This window comes from Mercurialis annua, linkage group LG7 (genome assembly GCF_937616625.2).
Source record: "Mercurialis annua linkage group LG7, ddMerAnnu1.2, whole genome shotgun sequence".
NCBI classification, from domain to species: Eukaryota; Viridiplantae; Streptophyta; class Magnoliopsida; order Malpighiales; family Euphorbiaceae; genus Mercurialis; species Mercurialis annua.
The window spans coordinates 48927942-48951763 of NC_065576.1; the positions used below are offsets into that span (position 1 = coordinate 48927942).

The 23822-nt window shown below is 30.8% G+C and overlaps 2 protein-coding genes across 3 annotated transcripts; one reads left to right on the plus strand and one right to left on the minus strand.

Annotated features, from left to right (window-relative positions):
* The first annotated feature begins 274 nt into the window (after positions 1–274).
* Positions 275–3821, plus strand: LOC126655888 (BTB/POZ domain-containing protein At1g67900). 2 transcript variants are annotated; one of them, XM_050350234.1, is made up of 5 exons: positions 275–422; positions 816–998; positions 1117–1186; positions 1295–2566; positions 3192–3821. In XM_050350234.1, exons 2-5 carry the CDS (start codon positions 940–942, stop codon positions 3696–3698), a joined length of 1908 nt encoding a protein of 635 aa, XP_050206191.1. In that variant the 5' UTR covers positions 275–422; positions 816–939; the 3' UTR covers positions 3699–3821. The 2 variants fall into 2 exon arrangements, with proteins under 2 accessions (XP_050206191.1, XP_050206193.1); XM_050350236.2 differs by lacking the exon at positions 275–422 and having other exon boundaries at positions 576–998.
* A 16493-nt stretch (positions 3822–20314) lies between these two features.
* LOC126656462 (ethylene-responsive transcription factor ESR2-like) lies at positions 20315–21607 on the minus strand. The gene has a single exon (XM_050351039.2). The coding sequence runs from the start codon at positions 21492–21494 to the stop codon at positions 20394–20396; it is 1101 nt and encodes a 366-aa protein (XP_050206996.1). The 5' UTR covers positions 21495–21607; the 3' UTR covers positions 20315–20393.
* Between the last annotated feature and the right edge of the window lie 2215 nt (positions 21608–23822).

Consider the following 23822-nt stretch of genomic DNA (forward strand, 5'->3'; position numbering starts at 1 on the left):
TAATAAAAATAACAGTTTTTACGGTTCAATTGATTTAATAATTTATCGACTCATACAGTTTTTTCGATTAAGTTAAATATTTTTTATATCAGGTTGAACCGGCCAGTCCAGTCCGGTTCTTAAAACGCTAGATGATTGTGAAGGTCACAAGTGGGCGCAGGATAAGCACGTGGGCATCTCCTTTCTCATTGCACGCTGCCACTTTGCCATGTAAATATTGCAAAATGAAAATGAAAATATAACCTTAACCCTTATAGCCCCCATTTTTATTTTCATTATTCAACTATGCATTAAAAAAAAACAATTAAATTTCCTTGTTACTTTTATATTTCCCTTACTACTATACTTAGCAAGATTCTTGCACTTCAGTTAGAGAGTGTTCTTTTTATTTGCTACGCATATCAAGAATCTTGGACTTAAAGGTGGTGTAATTTGTAATCTTTTATTTATCACCATTCTTTAGTATTTAAAATTTTCTTTATTTTATAGGCATGTTCTTTAAATATTTTTTGTTTGATTGATGAGTTGGTGTGGGAGGTTTTATAAGGTTAAGGTATTATCTGATCTTGATGGTTTGTGCATGTCCAAATCCTATGGAATTTGACTGATAGGACATATTTTTAATTTTTTTAGTGGTTTGATTTTCTGGATTTGCTTCATTTTCATAATTTATGTCACCAATTCTATCTGTCTGTACTTATATAAGGATTGGATTTGATAGCTTTTTTTATATATTTTTTTCTTTAATGAGTGAAAGTTACAGCTTTAAATAGGGTTTGTTGGTTCTACTAAATATTGAACAAATTGTTATGCAGGAAAATATTTCTTGCTTCTTGCTGTTTCTTGAAGATAAGGAGAAAAAATAAGCTTATTTATTCAAGAATGTTGGAAAATTAGTTATAATTCTTGAAAGGGCACAAAAAAACTCAAGAATTAGTGATGAAGTTTATGAAACTTGGATCTCGGCCGGATACTTTCTACACTGCTGAAGCTGTTAGGTATGATTATTAGTTCAGAATTTTCTTGGTGAAAGATTTCTTGAAAATTTTCTTGGTGAAGTTTAAGGTTTCTTGAATATTTTCTTGAAATGATGACAGAATTATTACTTGAATGCAGGTCTGTCTCCTCTGAAGTCTCTAGTGACCTTATAATTCAAGTGAAAGGAAGTAGATATTTGCTACATAAGGTAAAATTTTATTTGTTTTTCATGTCATTAATGAAAAAAGAGAAGAATTATTAATTTTAATTTTAATCTTGATTTTGATTTCTTGAATTTGGTTTTAACATTATGCAGTTTCCTCTGCTTTCGAAGTGTTTGAGATTACAGAGACTATGCTCTGAATCGCCCGAATCGTCGCAGCATCAGATACTGCAATTACCGGATTTTCCGGGCGGAATTGAGGCATTTGAAATCTGTGCAAAGTTCTGCTACGGTATAACAATTACTCTCAGCGCTTATAACATTATAGCTGCGAGATGTGCTGCTGAGTATTTGCAGATGACGGAAGATGTCGAAAAGGGTAATCTTATTTACAAGATTGAGGTTTTCTTCAATTCTTGCATACTTCAAGGTTGGAAAGATACAATTGTTACCTTACAAACCTCGAAAGCGTTTCCGTTATGGTCGGAAGACCTTGGAATTACGAGTAGATGCATCGACGCGATTGCCTCTAAAGTCGTGAATCACCCGTCGAAAGTAAATTTGTCACACAGTTATTCAAGAAGGGTAAGAGATGATGTGTCGTGTAATGGAACCGAGAGTCGGAGGCATAAGCCGACGAGCAACGGTTGGTGGGCCGAGGATATGGCGGAATTAGGGATAGATTTGTATTGGAGGACTATGATTGCTATTAAGTCTTGTGGGAAGATACCGTCTAATCTCATCGGTGACGCATTGAAACTTTATGCCGCGAGATGGCTCCCTAACATTTCGAGACCAGGAAATGCTAGTAATGGCACAAAAGGATCGGATTCGAATTCTGACTCGGATAATAATGAGATGAGTTCAAAGCATAGGTTGCTGTTAGAGTCAATAGTGAGTTTGTTACCGGCAGATAAGGGTTCTGTATCTTGCAGTTTCCTGCTGAAACTACTGAAAGCTGCAAATATTCTTAACGCTTCGAGTTCTTCGAAGATTGAATTGGCGAAACGAGTAGGGCTTCAATTAGAGGAAGCAACTGTTAGTGATTTATTAATACCCAACTTTTCATATGCAAATGCTACTATATATGATGTAGATATGGTGATGACCATATTGGAGCAGTTCATGTTACAAGGGCAAAGTCCTCCGACTACTCCTCCGAGATCCAAGTTCGGGTACGAAAGGCGAAGAAGGTCTCGTTCCGCCGAGAATATAGATTTGGAGTTTCAAGAAAGTAGAAGATCTTCTTCTGCATCCCACAGCTCCAAGTTGAAAGTAGCAAAGCTAGTGGATGGGTATCTTCAAGAGATTGCAAAAGATTTGAATTTGCCTCTTTCGAAATTTATTACCATTGCCGAGACCATTCCGGAGTTCGCAAGGCTTGATCATGATGACCTATACAGAGCTATTGACATTTATCTCAAGGTAAAAAAAACATAAAATTATACAATTTTGATTCTGCAACAATTTTTTTACCATAATTAAGATGTTATTACATATTTCACGATCCGAGGAAGGTTCATTTCGGCCCTCTAACTAGGCATAAAAGATTAAAAGAGTTCAAATTCAGCTTGTCAATTTTAGGTCAGTTTACACCCTAATTTGATGTCATGTCTGTAAACTGACCTAAAATTGATAAGTTGCAGGTGTTTTTGTCGAAAATTACGAACATCGACTGTTTTAATCTATTGTGCAAAGTTGGAGAGGTGAAATGAACCTTTTTGTTTCACTATCATATTCCAGGATGTAGCTCACCATTGTTAGTTGGATAACCAACTCTGTTTCACATCAGGATCTTGTCACTAGGTGTGCATTTGATATTTTGGTTCGGTTTTGATAGTATAAAATGTCAAATAAGCCAAACCGACCATTTTTAGTTTGATTTTCCGGTCAGTTTGGTTCGATGCACACTCCTACTAAGTACTCATCACACCCTTAAATTGATGGCAGTTAGGATTAGGCTGACCTTACAAATTTAGTTATAATTTAGTTACTTTAATTTTATTTTTTAACAGCATTAGTCCTTTTTTTAACTATTCCAATGTTTCAGACACATCCAGACCTAAACAAAACCGAAAGAAAACGGCTGTGTCGAACCTTGGACTGCAAGAAACTAACTGTTGAAGCCTGTATGCATGCTGCACAAAATGAGTTACTCCCATTAAGAGTAGTAGTTCAAGTTCTATTTTTCGAGCAAGCACGAGCGGCTACAGCGGGCGGCGGCAAACTCGCCGATCTGCCTAGCAACATCAAGGCACTTTTAGCTACACACAACATTGATCCTTCAAGATCAACAGCAGCATTAAGCACCACTGCTAGCATTCCGGCAGAGGATCAATGGAGCGTCTCGGGACTTAAATCGCCTCGCTCTAGGCTCTCGACTCTACGGATGAAGTTAGCTGAGGATGATTATTTGGATGATAGCGATCTGCAATCGAATGGAACCGCTAGAAACTCTAAATTTAAAGCTTTTCGGGCTATTCCGGCTCAGCCTAAACGAATGTTCAGTAAGCTATTGTCAATCAATAGAAATTCTGCTGCCAGTGAAAAGAACTGAAATTTTTGTATGGTCATTTCAATTTCAACATGTAATTTGTAATTTGTAGCTGAAGAAAAAAACAATCTTAATGTGCAATATTGATGTAATCTAAGATAATAAGAATGAAGATTTTCAGGACAATTTGAAAAGAGAAAATACTATGGGACCACCAGCAGGGCCGGAAGGAATGACAAGAGTTCCTTCCTCTAATCGGAAGTTCGAGTTCGAATATGAAGCGGTTTTTTAAAATTTAATAGTTCTATTCAATTCGAGTTGGATTAGTCGGAACAATGACTTCGGATATCAAACGGTACTTGTAGTTTTTTTTTGTGGGACCAAATTAAAAGTATTCTTTGGTGTTTGTCTAGAAATCTGAAGCACCTGCCTTTGTCTCTTTGTTGCATCTGCCTGGATCCTCTTTCACTTGTTTCATTACTGTAATTAGTAATATTATTATTATTATTATTTATTATTTGTTATTTATTTCTTATTATGACTTTTGTCTGACATTATGCAGTGCTGTTATGCTGGAATATTTTCTTGTCTTATGCCTTTGTTTTGAAGCTAATAATTTCAGATGTCACTGAAATTCCACTGTATCACAATTCTATTTGGTATATGAGTTGTGAAATCATGAAGCCTGATTTCTTGTTGGGTCATGAAAATTCTTCATGTGATCAAATCTTGAATTTTTAATTAAAATAACTGATATCACATAAAGAATTTTGATACAATAATATGTAATTACTATATGGTGTAATATTAACATGAAAAACAGTAATTTAAATCCGGAAGAAGTACATTATATAAAGGAATTTAGGATAGTTTAAAACTTATTGACCATGACTTAACATAAAACGGGTATTTTGCGCGAGAACACAGACCGACTAATTTCCAGATTTCTTTACAAACAGCCAATCTTCGACTAACTCCTCTCTATCTCCCTTATTCACCTCCCTAAACTTCCTCATGACGTCAAAACAATCCGATCCAATAATAATATTTGATCTATCCTTAAGACAATTCAACGCGTTTCGATTAATAATAATTTCTGCATTACCAGGAAAAAGGACCTGTTAAAAAGCATATAATCAAAATTTTAAGAAGAAATGAAGGTTCTCTGATTGTTACTAACTATGCAATTAGCTTAACCCTAATTAAAGCATATATCTTGGTCAATACAATTAATAGTACTGGAGTTGCATCTTCTTCAAAATCTATCAAAATTTGAGTTTGGTGAATGATTATTTGGTTTCGTAATTATCATAGTTGTACCATATAAATAACTTTAAAATTTTAGATAATCTAATTAATTATATTTCATTAAGAGATAGAGCTTAGACCATAAAAAAATGAAATATTAATCAGTTATAAAGCATTAGTTAACATCATTGTTAGTGTGGCCATGATTGTTGTCATCATCATTGCCAGTCATTATAGTCATCATAAGTTCCCTCAAATAATTTCCTGTTTACAAGCACCTGCATGTCTCTTATATTGGCACTCCTCCACTACAACTAGGAATTTACAAATTCGAAACCAAATCAAAAAATCAAATTAAATTGAATCGATAAATTTATAAAAAATATATTTATTTTGTGGTTTATTTAAATGTTGAATAAAAAATAAATTTAGTTTATTCAATGTAATTCGGATTGAAATAATTAAATCATAATAACCGAAATTGATTGATTCGGTTAATATACACATGTTCACTCTCTCGAGAGTTCATCTCTCTCCCTTCTCCCTAAAAATCATACACTAAAACCATTAACTTTCCGGTCTCTTTAACCGGAAAACCACCTCCTCCACTCCTTTTTGTTCTTTATTTTTTATTTAATAAAGTTTATTTAGATGATCTTTTTAATAAATCTTCATTTTTAGATCTCTTTTTTTTAAAGGTTGAAGAAGTATATTATTTTAGAGGGAAAAAACCCCATCCTAATTTCATCTTGTAAATTTCTTCTAAAACCTAAAGTTTCTTTTGATTTTGAAGAAATTTAATTTCTTTAGAGAAGGTTTTTTTCTTTGGGAGTTGAAAACAACCTTCTAGCTTTAATTTGTGTTAATTTTTTTGAGTTGGGTATTTAAAAATGTTGTAGTTTACTTTCTTTAAAAGTTTGTGTTGGTGCCTAATAATGATGTTTGTTAGATCTAATTTTGTGGATCCACTTTGAAATAGCGAATGGAGCTTAAGAGCAAGCGATTTCATTGCAAAATCGAATGGGTTTCTTGGATTAAGACGCCACTCTCTTGGAAAAGAGCGCCGTGTTGGCAAATTTGGTGAAATTCCGGCTCAATCACTCTCTTTCAATTGATTTTTGCTTGTACTCTATAGTTTCATTTGTTTTTATAATTATCTTGTTTGGTTTGTATTTGAAAAGATCATATGTTTAAATCTTTCTTATGACTTTAATTACCATGTAAACCTTCAAGATATCAATTTATCTTTCTATCTTGAAAAAAGAATCGTTTCAATTTTTCTTTCTTGAGTCATAATTTAAAAAAAATTCAATAAAATACTTTTTATAATTTATTTATAATAATTTTTTTATAAAAATATTCTTTGTAAAAATTAGGTTCAATATATATAAAAGATTAACTCTTTAAAATTTAAGTCGTTTCAATTTTAAAAAAAGTTCAGTTTAAACTATTGTACACGTATAATTACAACAATATTATTTTATTTGATAGTTTTTTTCTGCTTTTTAAATAAATATTATAAACCAATGAATTATAGTTCAAATATTATAAACGTTAAATATCAATATGTTAACGGATTAATGTCAAAAAAAATTACGAACTTTAAACGTTTTTCTTATTTTAGTCACGCAGTTTAAATTTTCTCATTTTCATGCACGAATTGCAACTTTTTCTCAAATTCATGCACGGTGCTGAGGTGACACTCATTTATTGGTGTAAAATAACCTCCACATCAGCGAATTATACCAATAAAGCCGTGACACCTCAGCACCGAGCATGAATTTGAGAAAAAGTGTTAGTTCGTGCATGAAAATGAGAAAATTTCAGCTGGGTGATTAAAATGAGAAAACGTGTAAAATTGGTAAATTTTTTATGATATAAACCCTATGTTAAATCGTGAATTCAATTCGTTCAATTGCTTTCTCTCTCCTCTAATTTAAAAAAAATACAATTAAGTTAATTTTTGATATTTTCTTCCTTTGTTTTTTATTTAACAAATAACATGGTTTTTTTAGACAATGATTGTCTCTCCTGTAATTTATTTCTAAAGTTTATTATAGATATCCTATCTTTGGTTAATCATTACCTTTTATATGAGATATGTAAAGTAAATTGTAATCTTATTCAAATAACTAATATAACTTTAAAAAATTACTATAGTCAATGCTAATTTTTTAAATTCTTTTTCTATTTTTAATTATGGTTGTATTATCATGGTTATTCTAATTATATAATAAAGTTAGAAATTATATTATCATATTTATCATCAGAAATTAATAAATATATATTTATTTCATTAAATATTTTTTTATAGTGATAATTTATAAAATCAAAATCCTTTGCTTTACTGATTAGGGTAATAATATTTAGAAAAAATTACTCTGATTAAGACCACAAACTATAGTCTGGAGGAGAGTCGGGGTCAAACTCCGACCTCACACACTATGAAGGCCTTAGCCAGGGACGTACCTATATTAGAACCTGAGGGGGCTATGGTCACCCTAAATCTTAATTAGGTCCCTTTAAAAAAAATTAATCCTTAAAGTTTTCTTCTAAATTAAATTAGTTTTCCGAACCGAACCAAAAAACCGAACCGAATTTTCAAAATCGGTTCGGTTCGGTTCGGAAATTCGGTTTCGATCGATTTTTGCACACTTCTAGTTCCGTCAGATGCAATGGTTGTCGTTTCTTCTTCAGATATGGCTGCTGACCAGCTGCCTACTGCCCCAGCTTTGGGTCTGTCGATTTTGGGTGATGAACAAGTCTCAGTTTTGGGGAATGGCAATTCGGCAACAGCAGGTTTGAACAATGACTTAGCCTCTTTTCTGAATAATAGAGGAGTTGGTGATAGGCTTCATATCCATAATCCATTCATGCTTATTTGGAAATCGAAAGCTCCTTCGAGAATTAAATTCTTTATGTGCATCGCAGTTCATGGAAGAGTGCCCACGCTTGATTTCTTGTTGAGACGTTCTATCATTCCGATAGAAGATTCTTTGTGTTTTATCTGTGACGAAGTTTAAACATAGGCACACCTTTTTATTCTCGCTATTGGACGCTTTGGCAAGTTCTTGGGTATCTTATTATTTGGAAAATCTGAAAGTGCAAAAACAGTAAAGTCTTTTCGAGCAATTTTTTGAGTTTCGATTTTTTTGCAACTTCTTGTGACTTTAATATACATATTATTTAAAAATAAAAAATAAAGCATAAACATATCATAACTCATGATTCTTAGCTATACATCTGGATACGCAGGGCCGGCCTTAGACGAAATGAGGCTCTAGGCAAATTTTTAGTATTTTCGTTTAATTGTTGGCAAAAATATGCTGGCTTTATTTTTTCACAAACATACGCTATTTTCTTGCATGCTTTGTTTTACAAAGGCACGTTCTCGGTAGATATTAGTATATTTTTAGTAGATCGTTGATAGATTTTTGCTAGACTTTCATAATGTTTTTTTGTAAAATAAAACATACTTTCATAAAAAAAATGTAACAACATGCATATGACATAATCTACTTTTTGTTATTAGATAGATAAATAGACAGAGATCAGATCCTAAACGATTAAAAATATATAGATTATATATTTTTTTATTACTAGTTATTATTTAGGAGGTCAATTAATTTTTAAAATATAAAATTAAAATACATATCACTAGAAAATGGGGTTTTTTGAAATTTATTTCTCTAATTACTAAAGAGCCTAAATAATCGCTAAAATAAAAATCATAACATCCATTATTAAAAAAAATAGTAATATATTTTAAAAAAAATTAATATTGTATTTATTTTATATGATCCCATATAAATATTGGGCTCTCTAACATTTGTGGCCCTAAAGTCTATGCCTAAGGCGGGCTTATGGATACAAATAGAGGTAATCAAATTGTAGCATGTTTGACTATAGTGCAAGTCAAAATTGTAAATTAAAATCAGAATTGAAGATAATATAAAAAAAAATCGCAAATAAAATTGAACGATGCCGTATTGTTTACAAATCTATAACCGTAAAAACGGTTTATATCTAACGGTAACAAGCAAATAAACAGAAAATCGATCAAGAAAACTGAAACAAAAAAATCAAAACCCTCTCTTTCTTTCTTTTCATCATCTTCTACCTTCAAAAATTCACTTTCTTTCTTTTTCATCAGCGGCCATCTATGGAAGAAACAGAAAACCCAAAACTGTTGCCAGTGATAAATGAAGATAGACTGAATAATCTACCGGAACTAGTTTTATACAACATACTATCGTTTCTTAAAACTAAAGAAGCGAGAACAATAGGGGCGGACCTAGGAAGAGCGTATAGTGGGCAACTGCCCACCTTATAATTTTGAGTCCCTTTAAAAACTGTTGATATGGAATTGAAAAATATGATTTTTTTCACTTTAAATTATATAGTTTTCCAATCTTAAAATTTATTTGTTGTCAATTTTACTTATCTTATAAAATTTCAATATAATTTTGACCACCTTATAAAATATTTCTAGGTATGCCACTGGATAACAACTAGTTTAATTTCAAGAAAGTGGAGACATATCTAGAAAAAAACTCGTACAATAAGCTTGACTGACTTATCTCGTCCAACTGCCAACCCCAGACGTAGAAAGATTTTCGAGAGTCGTTTCATGAATATGGCAAAAAGGGCTTTGCAGGTTCACGATTGGTCAACATTTGAATCTTTTCGTTTGCGTCTCTTCTAAAATCATCAACATTCTGATGTGGAGTCTTTGATCTTGTGTGATGTAACCCATTAAGTTGAGCAGTTTCAGTTCACATCCATCACGTACTCATTCCAAGATTTTGAGTTCATAAGTTTCCCAGGAAACTTTCAGATGCCAATTTCTTTGTTTGAGCTCCGATTTTTAAGAATCTTAAAGCTAGGGATTGGAGTTAACATCAAGAACATTCCTACTTCATTTTGTTTGCCTTATTTAGAAGTGCTTAATCTGGAAAATCTGGGGCATTTTGTTCCTGATGCATGTTTATCGAGCCTCTTAGCCGGATGTCCAAGACTTGTGGAATTAGTATTAATCAGGCTTAAAGTGAGTACCTTGCATGTCCGCTTGCCGCTCCTTAAATATTTCAAAGGTCATTTTGGTGAAGACAATAAAACTAACATTGTGATCTATTTCTCATTATAACTCTTATTCCTTGAATTGAAATTTAGCAATATTGGTAATGTTAATGTTAAAGTTAACGGATTAACACCTCAAGGGACTGTGTGTCTAGATATTGGAAGGCATGAAAATAACGTTGATGATCACTTTAGACGTAATCTGTGGAACTTTTTCAATTAGATATGCAAGGCTAAAGCTTGGCACTTTACAGCACCTACGGTGCATGTAATTTTCTATTTCCGTGCCTATTTGCTTTAATAAGTTTGAATTAATAAAATCTTGTGATTATAACTATTGCTTACAATATTCAAACTGTTCATTGCAGGCTTTGTAACTTGTAATCAGAAAATATCATGTTTAGATAATCTGACTGAATTAGTGGAGGCGCGTTTTGGATCGCAGCACTTTGACATGTTTAAAATTCTTCAAATGCCGCCTAAATTAGAAAAACTCCATCTCCAGACCAGTTGTCAGGTTCCAAAAGGTTCTAATTCAGAAGAGTTAGTTCCAGAGTGCTTTAGATCATCCCTTCGATCCTTCACGTTTGAGTACTACCGAGACAATGCAGAATCCACCGAACTCCTTGACTACATGCTCACAAATGCTAAGCATTTGAAACGAATTGTAATCTCTACTTCACTTTCGAGAAGTATGAAAAAGCAAGCTGAGGAAGATCTCGTACAGTAGCTATCAATGTTTCCAACCATTAACAACTTTGTTTCAAAAGTTCGAGGTTCATTTGTTTAGTTAGTTGACTGCAATTACCTTTTTTATAGAATCATATTGATGTTTTAGAAGCATTCGAGTTCAAATTGTGTTGGAACTTGATTGAAACTATAAAAGACTAAAAATAGTGTTTATCTGCACGTTTGGCCGAATGTGAAGTTGGTTACCTTTTGAAAAAACTAGCATTGTAGGCTATATGAAAGCTTTTTTTAAATCTTGATTATGGTGGAACGGACTTAACATTTTCAATTGAGTCATTCTAACCACCACTACAACAAACCTGGCTTTTAGCAGCGGCATAAATTGAGTGTAGGGGCGGTTTAACCGCCCCTACAAAAGTTAGAGATGGTTTTTATAACCGTCTCACGTGCGTCGCTGTTGTAGCCGTCGCTACATTGTAGAGGCCAAATCACCAAAAAAGGCCAAACCTTTGAAGAAAGTTTCAAAAAAATCCAAACCTTTCAATTTTATCCAATTTATCATGAAATGCAAGATTTCGTTTCAATTTTGTCCAACTCTCAATTTTCAATTGATTTTGCTGATGTGGCGCTGACAAGGCATACCACATAATATGCCATCTTGGCGGATACTAGGTTAAAGTGCAAATAAAAATCCTTAATGTTTAAAAACTTTATCAATTTTATATTTACAATTTTTTTAACACATTTCACCATCTTCTAAATTTAAATATCAATATCAAACTACTCAACTGAAAACCGCCACCCACTGCCACCTTTTTTCCGGCCACTAACACTAATCCATCGCCGAAAAAATTCGTTTAAAAATTAAATAAATAATTAATTTTTATTTTATTTAATCAACCTCAACCAACCTAAACAAAATCAAATAATTTTATCCACCCAACTAAATCAAATTACTCAACCGAAAATCGCAACTCATTATTTCCGGCCACTACCATCCACTTTTTCCGGCCACCGTCATTTATTGCCGGAAAATTATCCGTTCAAAAATTAAATAAATATTTAAAATATTTTTTTACATAATAAATATTTTAAATATTTTTTGAAAAAAATAATTTATTTTAATCGGCCCGACGACAGACCCACCGTGGTGGGTCTGTTCAGATCTGAATAGACCCAACGGGGGTTTGTTCTTGAACAGACCCAACGGGGGTTTGTTCAAGAACAGACCTTCGGGAAGTTACTGGGAGCAATGGAGGGATGGGTTAAAAAGGATTGAGTGGGAGCAATGGAAGGATGAGTGACTTATTAGGAAGTTTGCAAAAATCATCCGATAGAGATGGTGGATGACTAGCGAGGGTGGTTGGATTATGGTGTGTGATAGATTAAATAATATAATTTTCATTTTATGATTTAATTAAAAAAATTATTTTTTTTATTTTTCATAATTTAAAACATTTAGTGTCTGATTTAAATCTGTCAATCTGTCGCTAAATGTTTAAAATTCATGGAGTAGTGACGGTGGATGACCTAGCGCGGGTGGTTTGATTATGGTGTGTAGATTAAATAATATAATTTTCATTTTATGGTTTAATTAAAAAAATTATTTTATTATTTTATTATTTTTTTAATTTAAAACATTTAGTGACGGATTTAAATCCGTCGCTAAAATCTGTCGCTAAATGTTTAAAATTTTGTCGCTAATTTTTTTTCCGTCGCTTAATAATTTAACGACGGATTTAATCCGTCGGTAATCCGTCGCTAAACGTATAAATGACAGGATTTTAGTAGTGTTAGCTTCATTTGAAAAACGAAAAATTATACAACGACTGTGCAAACACTGATTTCGAGTTTCAAGATAAAGATTTCAAACCCTTGTGATCTAATTGAACCATTGCTATCAATTTATCAGAAAACGAGTTGATTCTTTTTCCAAATATAAATCAAATGGTAGGAGTTTAAAATTTGCCTTTGATGGCCTTTATTTAATTATTTGATTGCAAGACTAACCTTCATAGAGTTCAATAAGAAATGGGTCCAAAATTAATTACTGGAATCATTAATTATTAAAAACTAATTCAAGCCTATACTATATATTATAGTCTACAAAAATTGTCAAGTCCACGGATAAATCAGTTTAACACTACTTGTTTGGTAACTCAGTAATTTAATATTTTCTTTATAAGACAGTAGATATAGGAATTCAACTACTTTAAAAGTTTAACATCTTATTGCATAACATTTTCAGAAAAGACTACAAAAATATAAATATTTCTGCAACAATACTATTATAACAATTAATAAACTATGATCATACAGCATAAAATTTATATTCTCTTGAAAATAGCATATAATTGTGTAGAAATTAGGATTCGAAATACACACGCACACCCGCACACACTATTTGAACTTCACACACAATTATGTGAAGTCGGGTTTCAAGTTCAACTAGTAGCAGTAGCATCAGGTATGGCAATATTAACCTTACTAGCACCGGAGTCTCGGAGCGAGTCGCAGTCGTTGCTTTTCGTACGTTGGAGGCTCGGACAGCGGTGAAGCCTACACCGGAATGAACCGGCATGAGAAGTAGGAGAACATAGGCAGGAATTCTTGGTAGCACTTGTTTGTCTAGTAAGTTGATGAGTTGGAGTCAGTTGAAACTTGGTAACACTTTCGGATTGATCAGAAATTGGTATCTCTACCTTCATGTTATTGTTGTTCATCATCTCCTTGCTCTCCATTCCTTTTCATAAAAAATTTTATAGGATATCAAGATTGGCGAAAATTGTTAAAGTTTGTGACCTTTAGAAAGGTAGATATATAAGTATAGTGACATTATTAAAGAGATTGAAATGGTAAATCTACTCATGAAAAAAGGCACGTAAAGCCTTTTAAATATAGTGGTGATAACTGATAATACTAACGGGTTGGGATGGAGCGACGAGGACTTTTCTTTTCTTTTAACAAAGATCGTGATTACAGATCTAAATATAAATACTAATCAAATACGGAACAACTTCAAATTTTTAGCATAATGTGCCAAGAAATTAAATCTTTTCGTCATTATGTAAATTTATCAAATTATTTCAAAATTTGCAATTAATAAATTCGACAATTTCGTTGTAATTTTATTCAATTATTTCAATCAATTTAGTTGTATTAAATTTTCGTCTCAATATGATACATATTTGCTATATTTACTTGTATTTTCATTTTTAGCTTGCAATTTATTTTCTTTTTCTAACAACTGAAAATTAGAGAATTTATAGTTTGATTAGACGTTGTTTTTGATTTTTTTTTTGGAATAGGAATTAAATTTTACAAATTTGGAAAATATATTTTTCCAATTAAGGAGTTAGTATAAAAAATCAACTAAAAGTTTGAAATAATTAAATTGATTTGAAAATATTGGATAGAATTTCCATGAACTTATCAAATTGGGATAGATGCAAACTTTAATTTTTTTGGATAAGTTTGTAAAAAGTCTAAAAGTTTAATTTTTTGACACCATAAAGTTTAAATCTATTAAAAACAATTTCCTCTCAAATTTAAAATTTTACCGTCACACAGAATTCATTCGGTTCCAATCAGGTTAACCGAGATAGTGACTCGGGATATCATACGATAATAATATTAATATATGTATATATCAAAAGGTGGAGGATAATGAATTATGCATATCACTTTCTTTCACGGGTGCAATAATCTTAGCTCCATCGATCAACATCCTACCTACATCTTTACCACTTTTGTTAATGCTTCAACCACTATATATTTTAGAAAAGAAAAAAAAAAGAAATCATCAATTAATACAAGGTACTACTTCTATCTCTTATTATCTTTTCTTTTTATATATCTTCAATAACTCTATTTATCTTCATTTGTTTTATAACTTTAAATCATGATTCATGAGAAGAAGGGGAAAAAAAGCTACCAAAGAGGGCCCTCATTATCATGGCAGACATTCTCGTGGATGTCAATTAATATAAATTTTATATAAACAAAAATATTTAATTAAAATATCGGGGATGTTTAATTAAATTAGAAGTGAGCAAAATACATATTTCAAAATTTGAGAGGGACTAGAAGATAGAAATTTTAAATTTAGGCACTATATTACACTTTGCAAACAAAAAATTAATAATATATACATTTGGTTGGAGGACCAAAGCATCCATCCTTGGTCAAAATTAGATTTAATCATGGGCCGGACCTTGGAGGAATTCGAATTGAAAATCCAATCTGGTTTTACTACTCCATATACAATTTCAAGCTTGGCCCAATCTGGTTTGGACATGCTTTTCAATACTAAAGTCCGAATACTAATTAAATGTAGGAATTTTCTGAAGAATATTCCAAAAAATGTAAATATAATTATGAAATACAGATAGACTTTTTTTTATGAAAAATATATAATTAATAAAAAAAATTAAATATATAAAAATTAAAACAACTACAAACAATTCGATCATAAACCAACTCTAAACTCTGACCACTTCCGATCGCCAGCCCAATTTCTACCCCGCTGCCACCTTAACCTTTGACAAATACGCCACCTAAAGGATCGAGTGACCCAACTTGATGGCAACATCAACCATCTGGGCGGACAAATGTAGACTATGAAAGAAAGACAACAAAATCCGGAATCGTTGGTCACCAGACACTCGCTAATGAGTACCGCGTCTTTTTAGTGAAAGAGAGCCATTTTCATAGGGCCTCAAACTTTTTCTCCCTAATCTATTTACCAGTTGAAAATTTCTTCCACTTAAGATTTATTTTTATTCTATGTACAATGATAGTTACCAGCAGAAATCGTCTGTCACCATTGACCCCCAATTTCTGCCATCTGACCACCGATCTCAGCTTGGGCCACTGTGGACCACAACCGCCACAACCACCATAAAAACTAAATCCAAAAAATTTAAATTCTTAACAAAAATTTAAATATGTACTTTTGTAAATATTTTTGGTCAGACAAGTATTATCCAAGAAAAAGTTAATTAAGTATATATATGTATATAATGTTTTTATGGATAAGTGTATATTTAAATATTTTTATTTTTAAGTGCAGGGTCTAATTTCATTTAATATTTATAGAATTTGATCATGTATATGCTAAATGTATTTGCAATTGAAACAAATTTGACCTTAATTAAAAATATATGAAAAACCGATCAAACATTATTTTCATTCCATTTCTGTCATAGTTATAATAATTTTCCATGCTCTTAATTTATTGGTATTGAGGACCATATATTATGATCATCATTAATAATTTTATTATACAAATTACTGTTCGTTTCTCGTGCAAAACAAGAGGCATAAATATTGTGTAGTATACAGTCACTAGTCGAAAGCCCGCGCATTTGCGCGGAATCAAATTTAAATATAATTTTAAATATGACTAAATTTTAAAAATAATAATATAAATAAGTCATAAAATTTAATTTATAATTATGAACTAACTAAACAAAAAGAACTAACGTCTATTCTAATAATCCAAATAATAAATACCCACAATTCGATTTTTACGTTATATTTTCTTAATCATTTTTTGTACCAATATTTTTTCTTTATCTCTTTAATGAACTTTTTTATTTCTTTACAAATTTGTCTGCAACTATTTCACTTCTTGTAATGAAATGCGGATACCATATTTCTTATATGTTACCATATTCATCAAATATTTTTGTGCGATCTAGTTCTTTGGCAATTGCCAATAAAATCAGTCCCTTTTTATTGTAAAATATGTGTTGAATTGCTGCAGAGACAAAAATTGCATGGTTGTTTTTCTTTTTAAAAGACTGTTTTAAATTATGCGGTCATTGTACTAATTCTTCTGCAAACAAATATGTATAGATTTCAATAGTAAAAATAGTATATTCTCTCTTTGTTCATTTACATTTAAAAATCCGATCACATTGATTTTTATTAACATGACATAAATTTATAAAGAAACTCAACATTTTAATTGCTTAAATAATTTGAATTTTGGGTCGCAATATAAAATTTGAATGACCTATAAAAAAATTGATGAAATTATTAATTTTCTATAATTAAAAATAATTTATTAAACTTAAGCATGGTCGTAGAGTTAACAATTAATATGCAGAAAAGATAGGTCAATTGATGTCTGTGAAATTTTAGGAAGAAAAAAATCACCACAGACATGGAAGATTTAAATGAAAAAAGAAAATTTATTGAATTCAAAATTAATATAAATATGTAGCTCTATGAGAGTTCAAATCAGAATAACCAAATGTAAATTTACCAAATGTAAAACAACAAACTGTAGTTTCATAATTTATAATAGCAATCAAAACAATTTAGCATCAACTAATTTAAAAAATGGTCTAATGTCTTAAAAAATTCGGACTTTTTATTTCTTTTTCACCTAACATTGAAAACTGGTAAATTTTATTCTATTTTATATTTTTTTTGTTTCAATTGTACTCCAATTTTCAATTTTTGACATTTGTTTACTTAAAGGATGAACCTTTCAATAATAAACTAAGTCTGAAGATAAAACTACATTCATTTCCATTTAAAATATACAAATAAATTTTTTATTTTTAAAAACTAATTAAAAACTATAACTAAATTAAAATAAATACACATCAACCAATAAACACAATTACCTCTGAAATATCTATCACTCCGACAACCGACTCTATAAAATCCAAAAATAATTATCTATACTAATAATCAACAAGAGTTATTACGTTACGTTACGCGCTATGCACGTGTCTCGTAACGTAACTCGTCAATAAACATATTAGTAAATTTATTCGGTTATTAAATTTTTTTCCATGCTGAATTTATTCTTCTTTTGGTTTTATAATAACCATAATTAAATAATTAACTTAATTTTATTAATAATATCTTTAAAAATAATAAGATATAAATTTAAATAATAATATATTGACCAAATACAGTATTTTAATTTTTTAGTTAAATCAAACTAAAAGATAGGTATTGCTAATAATTTGGAGACAATTTAGTTATTTATTATATACTAAAACTGAATTGGAAATAATTTAGCTACATATTCTAATTAAGACTTTAATTATAATAGTGATTAATTAAATAACTAATTAGTTAATAACTATAAAACCTTTATTTAGTAAAAACTGAAAATGATTATTCGGTAAATTTGTCTGTCCTCCCCCCATCCGTGCTTTTAAATATAGTATAGATAAAACTCAATTTAATAAGTATATAAGTAATCCAATTCTTTTTAGGCCTAATCACTCAAAAGCCTTCCATCTTTAAACTTTTTTTTCAATTGCACCCTGACGTTGGAAAACTCTCTCAAAACCCTCACACCTTTAAATTTCATTCCAATTGCACCCTGACGTAGGAAAATTCTCTCAAAATCCTCCCACCTTTAGATTTTTTTTTTAATTGTACCCTAAATTGACAATTTTATGGTTTTAATTTTAAAAAGTTATTGAATATAATTTTAGAAAGAATGATTTTTTACATTATTAATAATATTAGTGCTTAATTAGAATATAGATTAAAAATAAAATAAAAATTAATTTTTTTTCATAAGAAAAAGAGGTCATTTTAATATTTTAGGGTACACTTGAAAAAGAATTTACACTACTAAAAAACTGTGTTTTACCGACGGATTTTAGCGACGGATTCAAAATCCGTCGCTAATTTTTTTTTACCGACGGATTTAGCGACGGATTTGAAATCCGTCGCTAAATTGTCATTTAAATTGGCGGGAACACTCCCGCCAATTATTTTGATGTATTTAGCGACGGATTTCAAATCCGTCGCAAAATCTGTTTTTAGCGACGGATTTTAGCGACGGATTTAAATCCGTCACTAATTACCAAAAAATAAAAAAAATCGTAAAAAAATTATTAAATTAAATAAATTTTTTATCAAAAAATTATTTAGAAAAATAATTATTAAAGAAAAAATAATTATTATTTTTTTAATTATATATAATATTATTTAAATATAACATAAATATATATATTAAAAATATTGTTATTTATTTATTCATTAATAATTATTTAAAATAACTATTAATTATAAAAAATAATTATATTAAAATGTGGGAGGAAGTATTTGTCATTTTTAGTTACATTTAAATATAACAATACATATATATATATAACAAGAAGCTGAGCTGGTTCAGGTGGAGATACGCGCGGGAGAACTTCAAAGTTAAAGAGCAATGAGTGGGAGCAGTGGGAAGGATGGGTGACCTACTGGGAAGTTTGTAAAAATTGCGAGTGGGTGATGGAGGCAACGGATGGGTAACCGAGGGCGACGGGGGACGGGTGGGGGACGGAGGTTGACGGAGTGTGACGGGTGTGTGACCGATTAAATAATAATAATTTGTTTTACGATTTTTTTTTTTATGGTAATTAGTGACGGATTTAAATCCGTCGCTAAAATCCGTCGGTAATTAGCGACGGATTTAAATCCATCGCTAAAATCCGTCGGCAATTTCTGAAAAATCCGTCGCCAAATTTTTTGGTCCGTCGCCAAAAATTTAGCGACGAGGATTTTGCCGACGGATTTCATGCTTTTAGCGACGGAAAAATCCGTCGCTAAAAGCAAACATTTTAGTAGTGTTAAAAATGGGAAGTTTTTGAGAGAGTTTTCCAATGTTAGGATGCAATTGAAAAAAATAAAAATTAAAGGGCGCTTTTGAATGATTAAACCTTCTTATTAAGAGAATGGTTTGCAATACCAGACGATCACATATGAATAAACCTGTAAATGGATGAGACCACTGGATATTGAGGTGCAATATTTTGTCTTGTGTTAAAGACAATATCCAGTACCCACCTGGCAAAATCATCACTTCCCTAGAAAATTAAAATTAAAGGCATTTTGAACTGAAATTAAAAGGTTCACTTTTAACCTTTTTAGGGTTCTTCCTTTGATAATTGAGCTGATCAGAACAAAAATATTTAAAAAAAAACAATTGTACAAACAAGATCCTTAGCCAATGTACTCTTCTTTTTTCTTACATGAAAAGAGGAACCTATTTAAGTGTACATGCCAAACAAATACAAACATAAAACCTTTTTCAGTTTCAAATGTCAACCCAAAAAGCTTTATATATATTCTTAAAATATAATCTAGACATTTGATTGTGATAAGTATATACAAATTCTAAATTATAACTGCTTTTTTTTGAGAAAAAATTATAACTGTTTTTAAAATTCATTTTTCCAAGTTTTTGATTTTACAAATTACTATCTTACACAAATGATCATTAAATTTAGTCTAACAAAGATTATTTGGGGTTAAAATGAAAATTGTGTTAAAAAAATAAGTTAAAATGAATTTAAATTGAGAATTGAATATATTTATTTCAATTTACAAAATTTGTAGATCAAAATATTTAAATTATATTTTAGAGACATTTTTAATAAAATGATCAAAATTGAAAAGCACTTTAGCATATATATATATGAAAATTGATTTACATGCAGAGACAAAGCATGCTTTTTAGGGCTTACACATATATATACATGCAGGAAAGCTACATAAAGATTGATAGGACATGAACAAAATATTTATACATAACAAAAAACTGAAATATTAGTATATATATCATCAAGTAATTAGAACATAACAAGCTTAAATCTCATTAAGATAACTAAATTTTTGATTCATAAACCCTAAATTTCATCATATGGTTATCTAAATTAAAACACAGAGCTAATGAAATTAAAACATTAAGAAAAAGAGTTAATTAATTAGTCTTCAGGCATTCTGGACTCTAGCAGCAAAGGCACTCATAAGATCTGGGTACTGAAAAATATCATCTATAATGGACTCTGCATTCATAATCTGATGATGATGATGTGGCAGCTGACAATCATTTCTGTACGGATCAACATATTGTGAATTAACTCCATGAAAGCTTTGAAACTGAGGAGGAACTGCTACTCCATTGTGATGATCATAATAATGACCCAAGTGCTCGTTCTTGATGGTTCTAAACCCAGAATTTGAAGGTATTTCAGATACTGGTGTATGATTATGAACCACTGATGAGTTATGAATCTTGTCAGAGGAGGGTTTTGGGAAAAAACCTTGAATGATTTCATGTAACAGGCCTGAATCAGAAGGTTCTTGAGGAAAAAACTCCATGAAATTGTCAACTTGAACATTATTAGTCTTGTCAGAAACCCCATGGTGTTCAGTTTGGGGTAAAGAATTCAGAGAGTTTGAACCTGTAAAACTGCCGGAAATATTGGAAGGATTGACCGGAAAAGAAGCAGTAGACCCGTTTATATTTGGATGAAACGGGTCGTATAAAGATGATCCGGGAGAAGGGTTGAGAAAATCACGAAACAGAAGCATGTTTAAAGAAGAATTTTTGGGTGGTGCAGGGGCAGAAAATTCATGAGGGTTGCTGCTAAAAGAAGGCCAATTTGGAGAAGAATTACGAGATTGTTTAAACGGTGGAAGAAAATGGTGGTAATCTGTAGGGTTTGAGGGAGGATCAGCCGACGGGTAGACAAAATTAGTGCGAGCTTTGACTCCACGCATGGCTCGAGCTGCACAATCGTAAGCACAGGCTGCTTCTTCTGCAGTGTCGAATGTGCCGAGCCAACGTCTTTCTTTAGACTGGGGGTCTCTGATTTCAGCTGCGTAACGGCCCCATGGTCTTCTACGGACTCCACGGTACCTCATAGTAGTGGCGGAGGCGGCGGCGGTGGCGGTTTCTTTAAGTGACCGCTTGTTTGTGGAGGTGGTGACGGGTGTGGTTGTGGTTTTTCTAGGGTTGTCGGTGATGGTTGGGAATAGGGGTTCTTGAATTTGGGTCGTTCCGTTAAGCCTCCTTAGTGCTTCTTCCATTATGGGACGTTAAAATGTTGATAGATGTTCAAGAAAGAAGAAAGGAAACAAGATTTTTACGAAGAAATGAGGCCAAAAAATTCAAGAAAATAAGGGTTTCTTAAATTTAAGAATGAGAGTGTTGAGGTTATATGGCCTCTGGACTGTCTATGGTATTTATAGGATTTGACATATAATAATTTAATAAAAGTTTGTGGGGGCTGGAAAGTGAATAATCCATTACTGCATGGATCGTTTTCTTTTTGTTTTTTGTAAAAACTACTCTAGTTTCATATTTAAAGAAATTTTTTAAAAAATATTTCTAAAAAAAATGAATGTTAATTTTTAAACTATGATGTAAATTTTTATCTAATTTGTATTGGTATTAAGCATGCATTTGACGTATTTTATAATTAGAGTACTATTTATAGAAAAGAAACATATTCTATGAATAATTAAGGGTATTACTAAAACAATCTTCTAACTATATAATCTATTATTTTTAAGATTTACTTGTTTAATAAAACATGAACTTTAGAGTATTTTGCGATTTTTACATGAAAATCTCAAGTTTGGCAATACCGGACATCAACTTTAGAAATTTCGTAATTTTAAATTACACCAAGCAATTTTCTGAAAACAAATATTGATTTGAACGTTGTAACAATGTTTATTTTGATATCCACGTCATATTTCTTTAAGAAAAAAAAAATAATTGGCATGATGATAAACAAAATCAGCCCAATTACTATGGGCATAAATTGGGAGGAATGTTAGTAGGAAGCAAAATGTGGTTTAGTCGAGATAAAATTAAGTATCAATTAGTTACTTGTCACTATTCAAGTATGAGAAATGTCTGGTTTTTGTAAATTGCTAGTGATGACAGCTTACACATCAGAGTAATGGGTGTAGGCTATTTCCGAGATGCAATCAAAGGGTAGAGAGAATATTACTACGTTCTTTAGAATGTCAACATTAGTAGAGATTTGAGAGTGTTTTTGGGTTCTTCAGAATATGATTGATGTAAGTTTTTTAATGATACAGTTAGGAGTAGTAATTATATTTACTAATTTGATCTTTTCTTTTATTAGGTTCAAAGTTTAATGTGCTTTGGGAATAACTCATTTCTTTAAAATCGCTTTAAAAATGATAAACAATCATTTAATCAAGAGAATGTTGTAAAGACTCGAGCTTAATTTTCATAATTTTAAGAGTAAAAATGTATACTTGTTTAATATTCATATAATTTGATTGCAAATTGTAAGTTCGATTTAATTCTTCTCTAAATATCAAATTTGTAGCTCAGTCTTTTTAAACCGTAAAAAAATCGAAAACATTAAGATCATTATTAAACCGGTTAAATTATAATAATATACAGGTGAATGATCCATTTGCTATATAGTAGTTTGAATTTTATGTATAAGTTTAAATTTTAAATATTTAGATCTATATATTTTAAGAAAATATGTTGTATATTTTTTTAATTAAATCGTCGGTTAAAATTATGAACCGGTGGCCATATCGGTTTGACCACCGGTTCGATTTAAAGCATAAATTTTCTTGTAAAATTTTCTAGGAAGTTGAAGAGTATATAAACACCTTCTGTGTCTTATAATTATAATTCTGAATGATTGCACTGGCGGCACTCAGAAAATGTTTTTCCAACTTTGGATTTTCTTAATTTTAATTTCCGTCAATGGATATGTATTTATAGTTTTATACATGTAATATTTGTGCAAGTTCTATAGATGGATTATTGTTTAGGGCAATAAATTGATGGTTAGGGTTTGAAAACAATGAGTTTGATGATCACATGGAGTTGTCTGTCTCATAAAGGGCTTTAACATTTTTCAAAAAAGTGATTTATTGTAGCTCTTCTTTAATGGGTTTTAGTTTTTAGGTTAAATTGTTCCTCTAACTAAGCTTCGAATTCTAACTAACAAATTTATTTCATCTTTGCCTTCCTAAACATAGTATAGAACTTTTCATTTAAGTATTTAAAAGTATTCTTTTGAATCTTCATAGGGCTAACGTGTAAATTGATAGACATTCTTCTAATTTATAATTTGTTTATAATTTAAAATTATAGTTTTTTCTTTTATAAAAAAAATTTGAATATAAAACGCTTAAAAGTGTCATCTCCTAAATAAAATTCGTTTAGAATATTTTATTTACCATGAACCAAAAGAAAAATATTCATGCAAGTTTTTGATTTGACAAATTTCTATACAGTCTAGCATTTTACACGAAGACAAAACTAAAAAAAGAATTAACAATTATTTTAATATATCATCGGTCGCTGAATATTTTCAACTACTCTTTATTTTTTTGGTATTATTTCTTTCTGTT

Excerpts from the sequence above, each read along its gene's own strand:
- LOC126656462 (XM_050351039.2), bottom strand. The coding sequence starts at position 21,494 with ATGGAAGAAGCACTAAGGAGGCTTAACGGAACGACCCAAATTCAAGAA.
- LOC126655888 (XM_050350234.1), top strand. The coding sequence starts at position 940 with ATGAAGTTTATGAAACTTGGATCTCGGCCGGATACTTTCTACACTGCT. Across the intron at positions 1,187-1,294 it reads GTAGATATTTGCTACATAAG|TTTCCTCTGCTTTCGAAGTG; the intron begins GTAAAATTTTAT and ends AACATTATGCAG. Across the intron at positions 2,567-3,191 it reads CTATTGACATTTATCTCAAG|ACACATCCAGACCTAAACAA; the intron begins GTAAAAAAAACA and ends CCAATGTTTCAG.